Source organism: Lepidochelys olivacea, assembly GCF_965140295.1.
Source record: "Lepidochelys olivacea isolate rLepOli2 genome assembly, chromosome: 1".
Lineage (NCBI taxonomy): Eukaryota > Metazoa > Chordata > Testudines > Cheloniidae > Lepidochelys > Lepidochelys olivacea.
The window spans coordinates 218741215-218760719 of record NC_140411.1 but is presented as its reverse complement, the minus strand read 5'-3'; the positions used below and the strand labels follow the sequence as shown (position 1 = coordinate 218760719).

General features: G+C 46.8%; 2 protein-coding genes across 5 annotated transcripts; one reads left to right on the top strand and one right to left on the bottom strand.

Moving 5' to 3' along the window:
• Nucleotides 1-1583: 1583 nt before the first annotated feature.
• Nucleotides 1584-10273, top strand: LOC311514718 (C->U-editing enzyme APOBEC-1-like). Of its 4 annotated transcripts, none has more exons than XM_084617394.1 (6): nucleotides 1584-1841; nucleotides 3095-3278; nucleotides 5306-5333; nucleotides 5823-6223; nucleotides 7310-7431; nucleotides 7974-10273. In XM_084617394.1, exons 1-6 carry the CDS (start codon nucleotides 1686-1688, stop codon nucleotides 8187-8189), a joined length of 1107 nt encoding a protein of 368 aa, XP_084473520.1. In that variant the 5' UTR covers nucleotides 1584-1685; the 3' UTR covers nucleotides 8190-10273. The 4 variants fall into 4 exon arrangements, with proteins under 4 accessions (XP_084473520.1, XP_084473519.1, XP_084473522.1 ...); XM_084617393.1 differs by having other exon boundaries at nucleotides 5303-5333; XM_084617396.1 differs by lacking the exons at nucleotides 1584-1841; nucleotides 3095-3278 and adding an exon at nucleotides 1905-2132.
• A 5148-nt stretch (nucleotides 10274-15421) lies between these two features.
• Nucleotides 15422-16819, bottom strand: AICDA (activation induced cytidine deaminase; the record flags this gene model as incomplete). Its single annotated transcript, XM_084626166.1, has 4 exons — nucleotides 15422-15475; nucleotides 15773-15888; nucleotides 16093-16363; nucleotides 16658-16819. 4 exons carry the CDS (start codon nucleotides 16817-16819, stop codon nucleotides 15422-15424), a joined length of 603 nt encoding a protein of 200 aa, XP_084482292.1.
• Between the last annotated feature and the right edge of the window lie 2686 nt (nucleotides 16820-19505).

Here is a 19505-nt window from a genome sequence, read left to right as displayed (position 1 = left end):
GTGTAGGCCTGTGTCATAAGTATAAAGGGAAGGGTAACCACCTGCTGCATACAGTGCTATAAAATCCCTCCTGGCCAGAGGCAAAACCCTTTCACCTGAAAAGGGTTAAAAAGCTACGGTAACCTCGCTAGCACCTGACCCAAAATGACCAATGAGAGGACAAGATACTTTCAAATATGGAGGGGGGGAACAAAGGGTTGGTCTGTCTGTGTGATGCTTTTGCCGGGAACAGATCAGGAATGCAGCCTCACAACTCCTGTTAAGTTAATAAGTAATCTAGCTAGAAATGCGTTAGGATTTCCTTTTGTTTAATGGCTGGTAAAATAAGCTGTGCTGGAGGGAATATATATTCCTGTTTTTGTGTCTTTTTGTAACTTAAGGTTTTGCCTAGAGGAATTCTCTCTGTTTTGAATCTGATTACCCTGTAAGGTATTTACCATCCTGATTTTACAGAGGTGATTCTTTTACCTTTTCTTTAATTAAAATTCTTCTTTTAAAAACCTGATTGATTTTTCATTGTTCTTAAGATCCAAGGGTTTGGGTCTGTGTGGTGAGGATTCTTATCAAGCCTTCCCCAGGAAAGGGGGTGTAGGGCTTGGTTGGGATTTGGGGGAAAGACGTCTCTAAGTGGGCTCTTTCCCTGTTCTTTGTTTAAAACGCTTGGTGGTGGCAGCATACGGTTCAAGGACAAGGCAAAGTTTGTACCTTGGGGAAGTTTTTAACCTAAGCTGGTAAGAATAAGCTTAGGGGGTCTTTCATGCAGGTCCCCACATCTGTACCCAAGAGTTCAGAGTGGGGAAGGAACCTTGACAGCCTGGTTTGTCCTGCAAGAGGCACCACAGCAAACAGTGTAAGAACTCTAAAGACCTCAGTGCTACTGAAGTCTCATGCTTTCCCCGGAGGAGGCACAGAAGGGAATGATGCAGGAATAGAGGCAGTGGGCAGCTCCTAGCTACCTGCTCCCAGCCTCTCTCAACAGGAAGGGAAGGCACAGGAGTGCCGGCTGTTTTGGGAGCTTCCAGCTATTCCACTCCCAGCCTCTTGCTGTTGGCAATGGGGAAAGACTGCTGACTGGGAGTCGATGGGAGCACCAACCTATGTGATTCCCAGCCATTCTGGGCCGGGGGCCCTGTCTAGCACTGCGACTGTATAACATGGAAAATTCACTTGTTCTTCTGGGTCTGCAGACAGCAGTAGCAGGAAATACAAAGCTTTGGCTGAAAAATGTGGGGCGGGGGGAGTTTCCAGTGACTATTCCTTCCTCCCCTCCTCTACCCCAGTGATTTATGGTTGTGGCATTCCTGGCACTGTGTGGGAGAGAGAGCCACACCAAGGTCTCCAATCTGCAGACCAAGGTCGATAATGTATCACTGTATGTTGACCAAATGACCCTGGAAACCAGCAAACCCCCAGGCAGGAGGGGAGGGCAGATGCAGCACCCAGAGCTGGGGAGCTCTGGAATGTCTAGAGCCAGCGAACGACTGATTTAGAAAGGGTGGGAGAGACTCCCCTCCTTGCCAAATAAATCACTGCTCTTCTCTCTCAGGGAGTAAAGCCTCCCTACAGCTTTGCTGGAGCAGTTCTCCCCAATGCACAAGCCATAAAGGCACCAAGACCAGATGGCAGGTACCCTTTGTGTGGCCACAGCAACCTCTGTGTTCAGGAGGGAAGGCAGGTGCTTGTGAATGGATCTGGTCCCAGGCTGCCTTCACTGGAAAGGGGGCAAAGAAAGAGAACAGGCTGACAAATACTTCTCTGCTTGTATAAAGAAAGCCTTCTGTGGCCCTGCCCTGTCCTTCATCACTTGGCAAAACTCCCCACCCTCCAGGACAGCCAAAGAGGTTAGAAATGGGGAAGACTTCTCAGGTCACCTATCCATTCCCTTTTCCCACTCCCTCCCATGCTCCTCCCACTAGCCCCCAGCCCCTCCGCTGCTAGGGAAAGATTGTTCCCTGCAGTCTAGTCTCCAGGGCACTGAGTGGTTACCGTCCCTTCGCTCTGAGCAAGGCCAGCTCTCATGAACAGGAACTGAAAGAGATAAAGGGTCTCAGTTAAGAGAGAAAAAGACCATCCCAGAGACTAGGAGGCTAGAAAAAAGGGAGAGGAAGCCATGACTGCTTCCACAGAGACAGGTATGTGTGTAGGTGAAAGAGAGAATGTATGTGTGTGTCTGTCTATGTGTACCCGTGTTATGTGATTGTTTGAGGTGAGTGATTGTGTATGTGTGTGCATGTTGTATGTTTACATGTGTTTGTGAGCACTTGTGATCACGCAGGGATGTGTAGGAGTGGATGTTTGGATGTGGGGTTCTTTGTATAATGCAAACATTTTATCGGTGTGTATTTTTATCTCTGTGTATGTGTTTCTGGGTGCAGGGGTGTATGTATGTATCTATGCTTGCATGCCTAGGTATAAAATGTGTGATAAGATTTGTCCCTAAAGGATGCAAATTATTGAAAACACAAGTCTCAAGGGGAGGGTGGCAGAGTGGCTGACTCAGGGGAACTGAGATTGGAATAGTGCAGAGATCATCTCTGGGGTATGAAATGCAAGCCAGCTCCAGGTAGTAGTGGGGGGTGGCAGGGTTACCAGCTGATCCAAGAGGGTCAAGGAATGGGATAGCAGGCCTGTCTGGAGCATTGGGCCTGAGCCAGCACTAGGTGAAGAAGATTGGACGGCCTGGGGATTGGGGGCTGGGATACAAAGACTTTCATTCCTAGGGCATTGCTTCTGATGCAGCCCCAGGCTGGTTATAACCATGTCATGGCTACGTGGCAGCCAGTGTTGAAAGAAAGGTATTTATTTTTGTATTTCTGTACAAGAGTGAACATAGTTCTACATCTGTGAATTAGCTGGTCCAGCTCCTAGCAGTCATGTACCCACATCATTGGGAGCACTGCTATTAAGTGTCCCTCTTGCAAGTAGGGTAGGGAAAACTGACTTTGGTCCGGGATAAAAAGGGTTAAAATCTGACACACCAAGAGCTTTCCTAAACTCCCTTTGAACTTTATCTAATCCCCTTGCAAAGGCGCCAAGATGTTTCATCCCAGGCCTGGGAACCAAGGTCACTAGGTCTATATTTTCATTCTTTCAGCTATCGCCTTCAAGGTTCCTACGAACCAAACTAGTTGCACAAGAGCAGGATGGCAGCTCCATTCTGGGAGCTCAGAGATGCGTGAGAGGTCCTGGAGAAAGGGACTCACAGAAAAATTACAGACAGCAAGGAGAGACTGAGAGCACGGGGAGGAGGAGCCGTGTCAGCAACGTGTGGCAATTTGGTAGGACCTAATATCACAAAGAACAAAGACAGGTTTCAGAGTAACAGCCGTGTTAGTCTGTATTCGCAAAAAGAAAAGGAGGACTTGTGGCACCTTAGAGACTAACCAATTTATTTGAGCATGAGCTTTCGTGAGCTACAGCTCACTTCATCGGATGCATACCGTGGAAACTGCAGCAGATATTATATACAAACAGAGATCATGAAACAATACCTCCTCCCACCCCACTGTCCTGCTGGTAATAGCTTATCTAAAGTGATCATCAAGTTGGGCCATTTCCAGCACAAATCCAGGTTTTCTCACCCTCCACCCCCCTACACACAAACTCACTCTCCTGCTGGTAATAGCCCATCCAAAGTGACAACTCTCTTCACAATGTGCATGATAATCAAGGTGGGCCATTTCCTGCACAAATCCAGGCTCTCTCACCCCCCCCTCCCCCCTCCCAGGGGACACACACACACACACACAAACTCACTCTCCTGCTGGCAATAGCTCATCCAAACTGACCACTCTCCAAGTTTAAATCCAAGTTTAACCAGAACGTCTGGGGGGCGGGTAGGAAAAAACAAGGGGAAATAGGCTACCTTGCATAATGACTTAGCCACTCGCAGTCTCTATTTAAGCCTAAATTAATAGTATCCAATTTGCAAATGAATTCCAATTCAGCAGTTTCTCGCTGGAGTCTGGATTTGAAGTTTTTTTGTTTTAAGATAGCGACCTTCATGTCTGTAATTGCGTGACCAGAGAGATTGAAGTGTTCTCCGACTGGTTTATGAATGTTATAATTCTTGACATCTGATTTGTTGTCACTTTGGATGGGCTATTACCAGCAAGAGAGTGAGTTTGTGTGGAGGGTGAGAAAACCTGGATTTGTGCTGGAAATGGCCCAACTTGATGATCACTTTAGATAAGCTATTACCAGCAGGACAGTGGGGTGGGAGGAGGTATTGTTTCATATTCTCTGTGTGTATATAAAGTCTGCTGCAGTTTCCACGGTATGCATCCGATGAAGTGAGCTGTAGCTCACGAAAGCTCATGCTCAAATAAATTGGTTAGTCTCTAAGGTGCCACAAGTCCTCCTTTTCTTTTTACAAAGAACAAACATTTTCCCTAATGTCTTCCAGGCTGAGCCCTTCCAAAATGTTTCACAAGCTGATGCAAAGGGCCTGATTCTCCTCTTATACCACTGTAAATGAGGAGGGACTCCACTGAAATCAACGGAGTTGCACTGATGTACAAATGGTGTCAGAGGAGAACCTCTGGCCACTGTTTAGCAGGGCACAGCAATGCCACACAGCTGACTGCGAGTGAAGAAAAATCTAGTAGCCAGCTGAAACTACAGAGAGAAGTGTTGGGAGGCAAAGTGCCGTAACACAAATGAGAATTTAGCCAGGACCCCAGGGTTAACACTCCTACTCCTACAAAGAGTGTCAAGGGATTCTAAGCACCCCATCCTTGGTTTTATATCTCGTCTAGAGCCATGCCCAGCACCACACTAGGGTTACAGGGTAGTGGTGACTCACAAGGGAGAGCATCCCCTACTGAACCAGCCACCCCACTCCCTGCAGCACAGCGCCCCCTAGTGCTATGCTAGAGTCAGTGCTGACTCAGAGGGAAGAGCACCCCCTACTGAGCCACCTACCCCACTGCTAATTCTGAGAGAAGAGCACCCCTACAAAGTCACTGCTTCCTGATATATTAACGCTGCCTGTGGTAGTCTCCCATCCAATTTCCAACCCAGTTAAACTCCTTATCTAGGTGTAAGGAGCATATACCCCAGGTGGCACCCCTGAGGTAAGAATGACAATACATGGCAGAAAGCTGGTGCAATTAGGAAGGAACAGGGTCACATTTCTCTGGACTTCCACTGTAAGGAATAGGTGGGTGTGAATGGTCACTGATTTCCTAAAATGCTGTCCTGGATCCCTGGGGTGAGAACTGGGATCCTAAAAATCACCTCCACCCCCAACCCACCCTGTATTTGTACCAGCTCATAGGTGACTCTCTGTTCTCTCTTCCAGTAGGTCATCCATCCAGAAGTGCTAGCCACAGGTAAGAATGACAGCTCTAGTCTGGTACGTGCCTGATGCCACAGAGAATTTCAGAGGTAGCGGGGGGGATTTTCTTCCCCTCAAACTTCTGCTATCTCAAAAGCATCTTGCTATTTTCCTTTCCATTCTCCTCTCTCTCTGTCCTTTTCATAACAATGTAGGTCCTGGTGCAGTACACTGCAGCCATGGTGCCTTGCTTTATTGTAGACAGAATTCTTGCCTTCCTTTACAATAAAGCTGCAGCTCAGACTGAACCCCTGATCCCAGAAGTCTCAGGTATCATATATCCCAGGGGTCATTAGAGACAGGACCTGGGGACACACAGTCATACAGGCAGCTTGTCTGACCATCTGCAAAGCGGTGGTACTAAGATCATACATACTGTGCCTCTCCCATCCTTACCACCGTCTCTGTCTCTTTTGGTATATGTGAGACAAGGGGGAGTCATTAAAGATGTTGGTTGGTGCCAGTGATGGAATCTGGGTTTCAGGTGGAAGATACAGCCAAAGGAATTTAGGGCGATCTTTGACCCCAGCGCATTTCCCAAGGTGACCTACCTACTCTATGAAATTAAGTGGGGCAGCAGCACCAAGTTCTGGAGGAAGTGGTGCCCGAACACCCCCACCCAGCATGCCGAAATCAACTGCCTGGAAAATGACTTCAGGGAGATACGCCACAGGCCTTCAGTGCACTGCTCCATCATCTGGTTCCTGTCCTGGAGCCCCTGTGGGCTGTGTTGCAGACTGATCGTTCACTTCCTACAGGCCCACCCCAAAGTGACCCTGCAAATCTACATAGGGCGGCTCTTCAGGCACAGAGATGAACGGAACCGACAAGGCCTCAGGGACCTGGTGAGCAGTGGAGTGAACGTTTACATCATGAGCCTGCCAGGTAACACTTCCCAAGGTTACAGGTACCTCAGTTCTGGACTCTGGGGAATGGGACATGAAGCCTTTCACTTCTAGGCCACTGGTGCCAGTTAGGTCCCAGGCTAGTAGTGAGTGAAAGTTATTCTGGTTTGATGGCCATGTGAAATGAGCTGGTGAGAGTCAATCCACAATCAAACACTGCCATATTGGCCAAGCATTGATTCATTTCTAGGGAAATGCAGTTGGGATGGGGGGGTCAATGGGTTGGTTCAAATATTTCCACATGCTATTCCCTGCTCCCTGCAGAGAGAATGGAGTTTTAGCAGCTTCTCTTGCCCCCTGCTTTTTCTTTCTCTCCCCGCATCTCTCCCTGCTGGTTCTGCCTGTTCCCTTCGCAGAGGGTGGAGAAGCTCTTGGAGAGAACTGTTCCCCCACTAAGGCTATGTGGAGTCAGATAGATCCCTAACCATCACAGGTACAAGAGCCACCCTCATGAGGCACCCTCTTAGGGTACAGCGCTGTAGGCTACATCACTTATGCCTCAAACAAATCCCATTAGGAGCTCGGTGTCATCTCCACACTGTCCCAGTTTCAGGAAGTCTTTGGTATATAGGCGTCCCCTGCACCTTTGAGCATGTGGGCATGTCTTTCTTTTCTCCTTCCTGGGTCACTGTATCCTGAGCAATAATGAGGACATCCCCCTTCAGCCTGAGATTGGAGCTTCATGCAGGGCAGCACAGCACATCAGGCATCTCCAGGTGCCAGTGTAACGCCAACAAACCGCAGTCATGGGCAGGCAGAATCAAACCTGGGGTCTCTGGAGCTTAGTGCACAAGCCTCTACTGCATGAGCTAAAATCCAACTGGCTGTTAGCTAAGGCTGTGGAGCAGACTCATTTTATATCTCTCTCTAAGTGGTCTCGGTGCCACTAGATGGGACAGAACACCACACCCAGGAGATGTGTGGGTTACACCAGCAGTTCAAGTGTCCCTTCTATTAAGGCTTCTCCTCCCTTGCCTTGATCAAAGTCAGGGCGGGTGATGATTGGTGTATCAGTCACCTTGTTGTGTCCTTCACCGCATGACTAGTGATCTTGTTATTCACTCAGCTTACAACTACTGTTGGAGAACATTTGTCGACCACCGAGTCAGAAAAGATGATATTTACTGGCCCTGCTACTTCACTCCATGGATGATATTCTATATGCTTGAACTCCAGTGTATCCTACAGGTTGGTAGGTGCTTAATGCTGGGGTGGGGAGAGAATTGATCCAGCGTCACATGTAGGTAAAAGGAGATGGTCCTGTGGTTGAAGCATAGAACTGGTAGTCAAGAGACCAGAGCTCTCTTCCTGGCTCTTCCCAGAGGGAATCAAATTCAGCCATGGAGTAAATGGGCAGAACTCTACTGAAGTGAGGTTGCACCAGATTAAACCAGGAGGGTGGACTTTAGCCTAAGGAGAACTATGTCCCATCAGTGGCATTTCATGTCTCTCCTTCAACATCTCCTCTGGCTCTGATGACCCATTTTCATGGCTCAGCTCTAATACATGGAGAGTGCCATCTGGGTTCATGGGGCCATTGAGTATTTTGTCAGTTTCCTTTCAAATTTCTTCTCAGTAACACTGTTGAAAAGTGGCCAGTAACTGCAGCTCAAGGGAGAGGTTCTTTATTGTTGCTGCTTCCCTTGAAATGCCCAAGTGACCCTATCATGATGCCATTGGACTGTTAGCTTCTAAAGTTCTTTTAATATCATTTTCTCTGTTTGTACCAGGGCCTACCTCCTTGTTTACAGATTTGGCTGAAGAATTACACTGGCTTACCTTTTTTCCGACTCGTTTTACAAGAATCTCATAGAAAAATACTCTGGCAAAGTCTCCACACAGCAAACAGTCACCAGCAGCCACTGATTTTCAGGCCCAGGCCATCAGCTGAACACTGGTACCCATCAATGTATTTTACTGGACCACCGGTCAGTCACAAGCAGTGACCTGTGCTCAAGCCTAGACACAAGTCAATCAACAGCCTACACCAACATACTAGCCTGGAGCACCAACCATTGTTCAAGCCTGAACCATCAACAAGGCAAAGGGTTGGCCCAGTCTTGTACCTTGGTGTGTAGCTATGATTGGCTGCTTGTATACAGGTAGTTATTTTTTTGGAATATCTCACAGTGCAAGTGAAGATTGTGATTGTAGCAAAGGTAGGCATGCCTGTGTTATCTCTAAACTGGTGAGAACAGGTACCAATAGTAGTGTAGATGTGGTGACATGGGCTTCAGTGCAGGTTAGCAACCACAGTATATACACAGGCTCCCTGAAGCACTTGTACTCTGGTTGCTAGCCCATGCTGAAGCCCATGCCATGACATCTACCCTACTATTGTTACCTGTACTCACTAGTTTAAAGCTAACATGGATATGCTTTGCCATGCTACCATCACACCTTCACTTGCAGTGTAGACATTCCAAAAAGTAACCACCTATCTACAAGCATCCAATTACAACTACACACCAAGCTACAAGACTTGGCCATCAACCAGTCAACAGGCATCATCGTTATACTGACCTGGACCATGGTCCAGTCTCATGGATAGATGACCCTAATGTCTTCAATTCAATTAACTGAAATGGGCTAGATTCTGTTTTCATCTACACTGGGGTAAATCCTGAGTAACTCCACTGAATTCAGTGGAGTCACTCTAGATTTCTACCAATGCAAATGAGATCACGGGAGGAGGAAGAGGTGTGTATTTCCTAAGGAGCAATCCTTGTACTAGGTACATTTAGGGAAGAGTCCTTTAGTAAATTACATTACTATAGATACAGCTCAGGTGTGCCTAGTGCCTTATCAACGATCCCTAATTAGTAATGATTTCAAGCTGGAGATGCAAAGTGGAGATTTTAAAATGAGTGCATTTGTGAATTGGAGTAACAGCCTGCAGAATTGCAAGTGGCTTTGGGTGACATCTAAATATTAGTCTTTTAGACTATGATGAATTTTTAGCCCCCATCTGCACTAAACATTCAGCCATGCCAGGGAACTGGCTACATGCTCAGTTGACCCCTGAACCAGTCACAATCATTGCTCCAATTTGTAGGGAAGGCCAGAACTTTCATAACCATGTTACAACTCTGACACAGTTAACTTCCCCTCTATAAGTAGGACCCAGAAGCCCAATCCCACATACACAAGTAACTGTTGTTGAGTAACTGTTGAAGCCAATGGGATCTGAGTATATTTATTCACATGGTAAGTGGTTGGAAAACTGGGCCCAATGTTAAGGGGCAACCAGGTTAGGGGCAATGGTGTTGCAAACAGAGTCCCCAGGAGGGTTGTAGTTGTAATTTAGGCAGGGCCTTATTAGACTAGATCTTCACTTGCAGAGAACAAGGAGGTGAAGAGCATATGACTAATGGTGACGAGAATGACACATTCCGAAAACATTATTTCTCAGAGCTTTGAATGTGTGTTTTCAATATTTAGCTGTAATTCAGCTCATATTGCTTCAATATGATCCCTAATGATATTCCACAATTGTGATAAATGAAGGGGGGGAGAGCTCCCTTTCATGGATCCAGCCAGCCAGTTAGCTATAAAATCCCTCTTGGTAGCTGTTCTCTACTTGCTTTACCTGTAAAGGGTTAAAAAGTCTCACTGCTATGCATAGGTAAAAGGAAGTGAGTGGGCACCTGGCCAAAAGAGCCGACAGGAAGGCTAGAACTTTTTAAAATTGAAACAAGACTCCCCTTTGGTCGGTCTGTGTTGTTCTCCTGGAGAGCAGGGGCAGGGCTGAAACTATGCTGTAAAAAGCTTTAAGCCAGGTATGAAAAATCATCAGATCATACCTAGAAGCTACTCATTTAAAACCCTAAATATGTAAGTAGATCAGGAAATGTCTAGGAAAACGTGATTAGGTTTATTTCTTTTATTTCTTTATGGCTTGTGGACTCCTCTGTGCTAACCACCAAATGTTTTTGTTTTGCTTGTAACCATTAAGCTGGACCTCAAGAAAACCAATCTTGATGCTTAATTATTATATTTGCTCTTTTTAAATCTAGCAATAGCGTAAATTTCAGATGTATTTTCTTTTTTTGTTTGTTTTTAATAAAATTTACCTTTTTTAAGAACAGGATTGTGTTTTTGTGTCCTAAGAGGTTTGTGCACATGTTGTTTAATTAGCTGGTGGCAACAGCTGATTTCCTTTCTTTTCTTTCTCAGCTCTTCCCCAGAGTGGGGGTGAAAGGGCTTGAGGGTACCCCACAGGGAGGAATTCCCAGGTGCGCCTTCCTGGGTTCAAAGGGTTTTTTTTGCATTTGGATGGTGGCAGCATCTACGCATCAAAGGTCAGAGAGAAGCTGTGACCTTGGGAGTTTAGTACAAGCCTGGAGTGGCCAGTATTAATTTTTAGAATCCTTGCGGGCCCTCACCTTCTGCACTCGAAGTGCCAGAGTGGGGAATCAGCCTTGACAACAATGACCAGGAGGAGTAATATGTGTGCAGCTCTTGAAAAGATGTGAATTCCCTGCTTTTTGATGACTGTGCTTTGATTACTCTTGTCTGACCAGATAACAAGTGTAAAAAAAAAACGGGATGGGGGTAGGGGGTAATAGGAGCCTATATAAGAAAAAGCCCCCAACAGGACTGTCCCTATAAAATTGGGACTTCTGGTCACCCTACTGTTGTCTTAAGTCAGGAAGCTATTTGCAGCTATTTAAATAACAACTTTATTTAACCTACAAATGTATGAACAATGCTAGATTTTTTTATGGGCCAGACAGTAGATGGCACTCTTTCTATTAGGTAGCTATACACATATATATACTGCTAGGTATATCCTTTATATAGCACTCCCCAAATAGTTGTTCTTTTCCTTTTTTCTTTCCTGAGGTGTTTCCTAAACATCCTTTTAGATTTAGCTATTTCTTGGAGGAGTTACGTCTCAGTTGGAAATGTAATAAAGCACGTCAGCTATGAAAATGATGTCAATGTGTCCAAAAGGCCTGATTTGCAAAATGTCAGTACCAAAATTGCATGCACAAAAATGCAGGCACACTTGTGTAAGTAACACATGAGTAATTACCATGATTGTGCAGGCAGGCTGGCTAATTACACCTACAAATGACAAGAGATGCGTCTAGCCTTTCACATGTGCATTTGTGGTAATGGAATATGCAATTTAAGCATGGAAATGTGTGTGAAATTTTGTATACATAATTGTATGACAGATTTTCTGGAAGCCAAGCCCAATAGGAGCACACGTGTGTATTTCAGGGTGGCACTGACAGCATACATATGCTGGATTTGAAAAAGGACTGGATACTTTATTGACCATGATCGACAATTATGCCTAAGCCAGCTAAAATGACAGTATCACTCATCAGCTGTCATGCATAGCAGAGAGTGGGATGAAGGGGTGTCAGGAAGGAATTTTTCTCCTACTTACAGCATTGTAGAGTTTTTCAGGTGCAACATGGGCACTTTTGCGTGATGTTGGCCACTGCAGCATGACGGCTACCAGACGAGGTGGAATGAGGACTTGATCTGACATTACAGGTTCAGTGCTCTGGCTTTCCCTGGGGATCTCCATAGGGAGCATACCTCTGGGATTCACCTACACAACACCAGCATCTTCCTTAACTCACAAACAAGGCCTGGGGTAGATCCCCTGGAATTTCCATTGAGAATTAATGCTTGATCCAAGTTATAAATAAGGAAGGAAGCCTAGGATCAATTCCCCGCTATCTCCATAGGGAATATCATCAGTGAAGTGACACCCATATTAGAATCATAGGGTTAGAAGGGACTGCAAGGGTCATCTAGTCTAACCCCCTGCCAAGACACAGGCTTTGTTGTGTATTTACAGTCTATAAAAGAGTTTGGGATCCTTGGGGATTAAATGCAAAGTTATTACATTATATTCACCTCTGTTTCTACTCTGGATGGAGTCACCCTGTGTCATCTTGCTTGGATGAGCTTATATAGCAAATTTAGTGCAGCCAGTGCCTTTGTGATAAATCACCTTACTGATGGATTGCTTGTATGAGACCCAGGTTGTTTGGTGCCTACCTACTACAGCACATGTTGGAAATGTGTGAACTAGATCAGATAGATTACTATAGCTTGATCAACTAGGTTAGATAAATGACGAAAGCTACTGTCAATACTATTGAAAGGAAATGACCTGTGATGGGGTTTGAACATTCAGTGCACATAGAGGAGCCTTTGTTGTCTACTGTAAGATTTCCTCTCTTTTCATTCCCCCCGGATTACTAGTGAATGCTACTTGGAATAAAATCCAGTGTCCCAACTTTTAGAAAGTGTTGCTTTAGGAATACTTCTATAGCTCATCACTCTACAGAGGAGTCCATCTTCCAAAAAGGGTAGTGGCGTTATGCGAGGCAGTGCTTTAAACCACGAGTTGAGGGCTTCAATAGCTCAGACATAGGTCAGGGGTTTATTACCGGAGGGGGTGGGTGAAATTCCGTGGCCTGCGTTGTGCAGGAGATCAGACTAGATGATCATAATGGTCCCTTCTGACCTTAAAGTCTCTGAGTCTATGAGAGAGTGCTCTCTGCTGACCAAGGCCCTGACCTATGCTCAAAATAGGAGACTGGGTTCGCTTCCCAGCTCTGCTACTTCCTTGTTTTGTGACCTTGTGCAAATCAGCATCTCAGTTTCCTCCTCTGTAAATTGTGGACAGTGAGGTTTACCTCCTTGTATGGGGAAGGGTTGTGGTCTATTTATTATAAGCCTTGCCTGCATGTTAAGTATCATCACTTTGCCTCTTTCCACTGATATTTCCAAAATGTAAGTTGCCTGACCACTCTAACGCTCTGTGTTTGATGTGTGACGCTGTAATGATTTAAAGGACAATTTGAGGGGATGCCATTAGTTTACCCCTAAAATAACCAGCATGTCTAGGATTCAGCTTCAACATCTGGATTATGCTCCAAGCCTTTCTCCCATCTTCATATCCTTTATATGGCTCATCTCTGGAACAGACCCAGCCAAAAGCTAGGGCTCATACGTAGGTTTGGAAGGATTCGCTTTTTATCAGTAAATATTGATTTCACTGTACACTCACAAACCCCGCAAGAAAATATCTCCAGTGATAATAATCAAAATTTGCAGCTAGGCAAAGTAAGGGAAATGCTGCTTGAGAACTCATTAGACTTTTATTTAAGGCTATATTTTGACATGTGATGAGGACCCTTCCCCATAATTTTGTGCAACTGTGACAATTTAAATCAATACAACTTTAAAAAGTGCTTCAAAATAAACATCAACTGTATCCATTGAAATTATTTTTAAAAAACCATATTCTGCCAAGCTTACTCATACACAAGAACTTTATTTATCGATATATATGTATTTATTTTTTTATATATATATATATATATATATATGTACAAACATTAACAGGCATCACATCAAGCACTTCTACAGCACCATGCATGGAAATTAATGCTTTGCAGAGAATTTTCATAGGTATTCCAGTTCCAGTTTCCTCAAGCAGGAGGTGCCATAGGAAACAGTGCAGGAGACTTGGGTGTGGAAAGCACATAATTAGTCCTCTTCCTACCTCTCCCATCAGGAGGCACTGTAGAGAATGGGGTGGGCAATGTAACAGTAGGACAGCTCTCAACCACTCTAGTTCGAGCTTCTCCCAAAAGGAAGCACTACTGGGAATGGTGCAGGACCTCTAACTGCTTAAGGAGATCTCAGATAGTGCAGTGTCAGCCCTTCCCAGAAGGAGGTGTTGTATGGCATCGTGCAGGGACACTGGTTATCGGGAACGTACAGCTGCTAATTGGCTATGGAATAGTCCCTCCCAAAAAGGAAATAATGGAAGCTCTATTGCTTAGGAGTGTTATATTTGATGAAGGCCTGGAGGTTAGACCACAGGGGACAATCCTGCCCTGACTGAGGGAGCTGTGTGAAGAAGATGAAATAGATTTAGGCCAGCATTTTCAAAAGTCTCCACTAAATCTAGACGTCTGGTTTTCACTGCCCAGTTTGAGAAGTCAAGGACCAATGAAGTCAATGAGAGCTATGGGTGCTCAGCACTTCTGCAAATTCAGTCCAAAGTATCTTGAGGTGGACACCCTTGAAACTTTCGGCCAGAGCGGCTCCACCTCAAATTTCTAGGGTTCTGTCTCCCAGTCTCAACCTCTCCAAGTGGGAGGCAGTGCAGAGAGCTGGACAAAAGGGCTGGCTAATGGGAGTCTCTCAGCTACTGCAGCCTCCACCTTTTCATAGCAGGGGCACAATGGGGATCAATGCAGGACAGCTGGCTTCATGGCAGTCTCACATGAACTCCAGTTGATGCCTCTCCCAGCAGGAGGCAGCATAAGGAGATAGGATGGGTGACTCACAATTAATCCAGTCCTGTCCTCTCTCAGCAGGAAATGTTAGAGGTCTGTCTTCACTGCAGAGTTAACTCAGGCTTTTATTCATGTATTGCCCCTAACCCAACTCCTGGCAAACCCTCTCAAGGTTGGTGCTGCTTTACACCTGACCTGGCTGGCACAGCTGGGGCTATAGGCTAAAGGCCGAGAGAGGCTTGCGCTTGATTGATAACACTCCCACTCTGCAGTGAGGGCACAGATTAAATCACTATTCATCCTCCAGTGCCTTCCCACAATTCCCCCCATGTGCCCAGAAGGACAGAGCAATTGTCCCACGATTCACTGGCAGAGAATCAGGAGGCAGTTCGGCTCACTGGAGCATAAAGAACCCTGGGATGTGCCCCAGGAGTCCTAGAGGCACACATGGGTGAGTGCAGCACCAGTGAGCGTATAGTAGCACAGATGGGACTTTGTAGTGTGGCCACCCACACCTGGGCTAGGCCAACCTGGATGCTCAGACCTGGGTATTGATCACTCGAATTAACTCTGTAGTGAAAACACACCCTACAGGCGTCAATGCAGGGCAGTGAGGGCTTTCACTCCAGTCCTGGCTTCCCCAAGCAAGGCAGTAGTGCTGGATGGAGTGGGAGTGGGAGTGCAGGGGAATTCTGTCTTTAGTGGGTCATCCTAATTTTCCTTGGAAGGGAAGTAAGAAAGGTCTTTTCTCAGGACGTGAGGATTTAAGGCTGGAGGGAGGGAGGGAGGGAAAGAAGGAAGGGGAGAAAGTGTGAGTAGGAGAAAAAGAGAGACATTGTAGGACCAATGTGTTTCCAGAGTCTTCTGATTGTCTGTGACCTTCACTCCTGCCCACCTCAAAGTCCCAGGATTTTGAAGGCATCTCGTAAGTCTTCCACCTCATCCAGGGGCTGTGCAGAGCAGGAGAGACAAGATGAGTTATGCTGAATAACGGAAATGCTGAGAGGGGAGGAGAAGAGGAAGGGGACAAGAGGAGAGGAGGGTTGGTGAAGGGGGGAACCGAAGAAGGGTGGGGTGAAAATGAAAGGGAGATGGAATGGAGGAGAGCAGAGGTGAGGAAAGTGGACAGAGGACAGTCAAGAAGGGAAGATAGATGGGAGAGAAGGGACACACTGGAGCAGAGGAGAAGTGCAGAAGTGGAGGGAGAGGAGGCACTGGATGAACAGGGGAGAAGAAATGTCCCTCACCAAGAGGATCCGCCGGAGTCTCCTGGACAGACGGACAGAGTTTTCATGCAGCCCCTCCCAGGCTTTAAAGGTCCTCTCCCGGTTCTCCACGAAGGTGTTCCAGCAGTAGAAGTAATCTGCCAAGGAGCAGGAGACAGGATGAAGACATGGAGCAGAGTCAGGGTTTCCCAGAACAGGACTCAACTGTCCCCAAGAATCATTAGGGCTCCATATCCCTCTATATTTCTCCCCCATGACTCTGTCACCATCTCGCCCCCATCCCCTCTCTCCAGGCCTCTGTCTCCTCATGTCTGAGATATGTCTCCATCTCCTCATCTCACCTTTGAAAGTCATGATGGCAATCTGGACCCCAGCCCGGTGCAGGCGTCTCAGCCCCTCGGGCTCAGCATTGCGGTCCTCACAGAAGTATAGCCGGGCAGCGAAGATGCGCAGTGTCAGGTTGGGATAGGCACGCAGGAAGTCAGCCACATGCCTAGCGCAGTCATAGCAGGGGCTCCATGAGGTGAACCAGGTGACTCGGTAGCAGCGTCCAGGGTCCAGGTCCCAGGCGGAGATGTAACGCAGGAAGAGCATCTCCACATGGCAACCCGACTGAGCAAGAGAGAGACAGAGAGGGAGACAATGGGAGAGAGGATGGAGACATGCATGGATGGATATGTGGAGGAGTGGAGGAGTGTATGGGCAGATATAGGGTTGAACTGGTGGATGGATGGACAAATGGATATGGGGATGAGCTGATGGATGCATGGATAGCTAGGGGATGAGCTGGTGGGTGCATGGATGCATAGTGGGGTGAGTAGTTGGGTACACAGATGGCCTGATAGTTGAGTAAGTGAGCTGATAGGCGCTTGGCTGTATTGATAGGTGCCCAAGTCATGCCCATACTTTGTTGCGTAGATATCCGAAGTCCAAGGAGCAGGAGGTGGCGCTGTCCCGACGTTTCACCACATAGCAGAGGTAGGTCTCATGGCGGCCCCGGGCCCAGCGTAGGTTCTTGAAGTTGTAGAGGAATTTCTTCTGCTTCATCAGGAGGCTGCAGGGGAACATTTTAGGGGAAGATTAAACTATAATAGCACATCCCAGAGCAGGGAAGCAACAGCGTCTCTGTACAGGGCTCTGGTGTTTCTGAACTTAGAACATCCTCTTCATTCCTAGGCCCATCCATACCAGAACTGCACAGTGTTCAGAAAAGGGACACAGACAGGACAACGGGGCTGCAGGATGGGACTCTACAAGTGGAAATGGAAAGAACTTAATCTACAGAGTTTGGTTAAACAACAACTAAGGTGGGAGAGGATGAAACTGTGGGAAGGGCATAAAAGCAAGGAGGCAGAGCAGTTGGTTGGGAGTCTGAAGGAGGAGACCTGGGGTGTGATTGAGAAGATGGGACATTTTGGGCTGGGCAATCAAGGAATGTTTCCTCACAGTGTGAGACTGTGGCAGAGTCTCCAAGGGAAGGGGTGGCAGCCCCATCACTAGGGAGATTTAAAACTAGGATTGGACAAAGCTCTGGAGAGCAGGCTGAATGGAAGAACTTTGCCTTGGCCTCCAAGAGATAAACATGGTGGAATTACAAACATCAGTGGAATGCTGGAATAAACCACACAGGGAGGACAGAATGGGAGAGGGGAGAGACCAGCAATCTAGCTAAAAAATTCCATTCAGTGTAATGGAAGGACATTTCTGGATGGAGACCTTTATGGATACGAGCCCTAAGTCAAACAAATTCACACATGGGGCCCATTACTCTGCATAGGATCCTACTCTGGCCCAGGGGAATGCAGAAGTCATAGACCTTTTTCTAACAGGCTTCACCTCAATGCGGGGTTGCAGCAGGAGCTGTGAACAGCTGTGCTCACTGAGGTGAGACGCTAGCCACCTCCACAGCAATGCAAAACAGAAGTGAATGGGTTAAAAATAATCCTGGCACGTCACCTCCTCGCTCTGAAAGGCTGATGTGTGATGGAGGGACTCATAGCAGGTCAGTTGATATAGGGTCTGGGTCTATAGGGGGATGAGAGTGGAGTAAAGGTTGGGAGAGGGGAGCTTGTGTCTGTTGATTTATTGTAGCAGGTTTTTCTGACTTCAGTCTGAGGTCTGAGAGTTTCAGGAAAACACACATCTCTTCAACACACACACACACACTTGCACACACACACCCTCTGTGTGACACACACACATTGCTCCCTCACAGGTCTAGCTACCTATCACCACAGTATCTGAGTAACTCGGTATTTAAGATGGAAATTACAATCACATTCTCGCTACACACACATACACTCCTCCCTGTCACACAGCTTCGTACACATACATACTTTACACAACCTTGATTTGCACACACACACACACATGCACTCATTCAGACACATTCACACACATGCATACACCCCACCCCCCATTCATAGACACCTCCAGCTGTCACCCACATCTGCACATTCACACTCACATATCCGTCTGTCACATACCTTTATATACCCACAGCACACCCGCCTTCACATATGTAAAGCTTTCTACCATACACACATATGCCTCCCTCATGCACATTCACACAGAGATACAGAGACAGAACTCTCATTTTCACACAAGATACACACATCCCTCACTCACACACATCCTTTGTTCCAAACCGACAACTTAAGTGTACCTAAAGAACATTATATGCATATCATATTTCCTCCCAATGTCTACATTATAAACTTAAACTCATAGACATGTAACATCTGACTAAGTTGTGTCATGTCTTCTCCTTGCGGATGGTCCACATAAGGGTCAAGAGCCTACTACTGCTACCAGTTAATGGAGTTATTCCTTTAGTTCAAATGGCAGTCCTCTGCTTTTGATGCCACAGCATTCCTTCCCATGCTGGAGCATTAGTGTTGACCCAGAGGGCAGAGCACCCTTTCTGAATAACCTACACTTCTCCCCCCAACATAGCATCCACTGTGGCATTGGACTCTGTACTGACTCAGAGGGGAGAAAGCTCCCCGACTGAAGTACTCCTGCCACTCCCTGCAGCATCTGGGAATTTCTTGGAGGTCTCCCACCTGAGCACGGCTGCAGTCCAACCCTGCTTAGCATACAAGGTTGGCCAGAAGTACCATACAAATGAGCTGACCACACACGTCTCCCTGTTTCGATTTCTCTGTTTGTCTCACTCCACTTCTTAGTGGGTCTTTCTGACTTTTCATTTCTCTCTCTCCTCATCTATCCTTCCTTATCACGCTTGCTTTTTTTCACACTTGTACCTTGTGCACTCGGAACAGTCACATCCAGAGCCGGCGCTGGGCATAACCAGACTAAACAATTGCTTAGAGCCCCGAGCTGCTCAAGGGACCCCCCTATTCGCTTTTTATTATGTGTTGGGGGGGCAAAAATAGTCCTGCTTAGGGTCCCTAATGGGCTCGTACCGCTTTATTCCAACTCCAACCCGCCCTTGAACCACCCCACCCGTCCACCGACCCACAGAAGTGGCTCTGGCTCTAGTCCACAAAGCACGTATCTCCTGGCCAATGGTCCACTCTCACTTTCCAATGTGGCTTACCGCTGCAGGGGGTGGGGAAGGGAGGTGTGACATTATCCCCCTTGAAAAGGGGACAGAAAGGGGGCGCCCCTTTTGCTCTTGCCTTCAGTATGACTGACCTCAGGGAGTTACAGTAGCACTACCTGCCCTGTTACGGGCTAAGGAGCAAGTGTAACATTTAGGGCCAAATACTGAGACCTTAGCTGGAGAAAC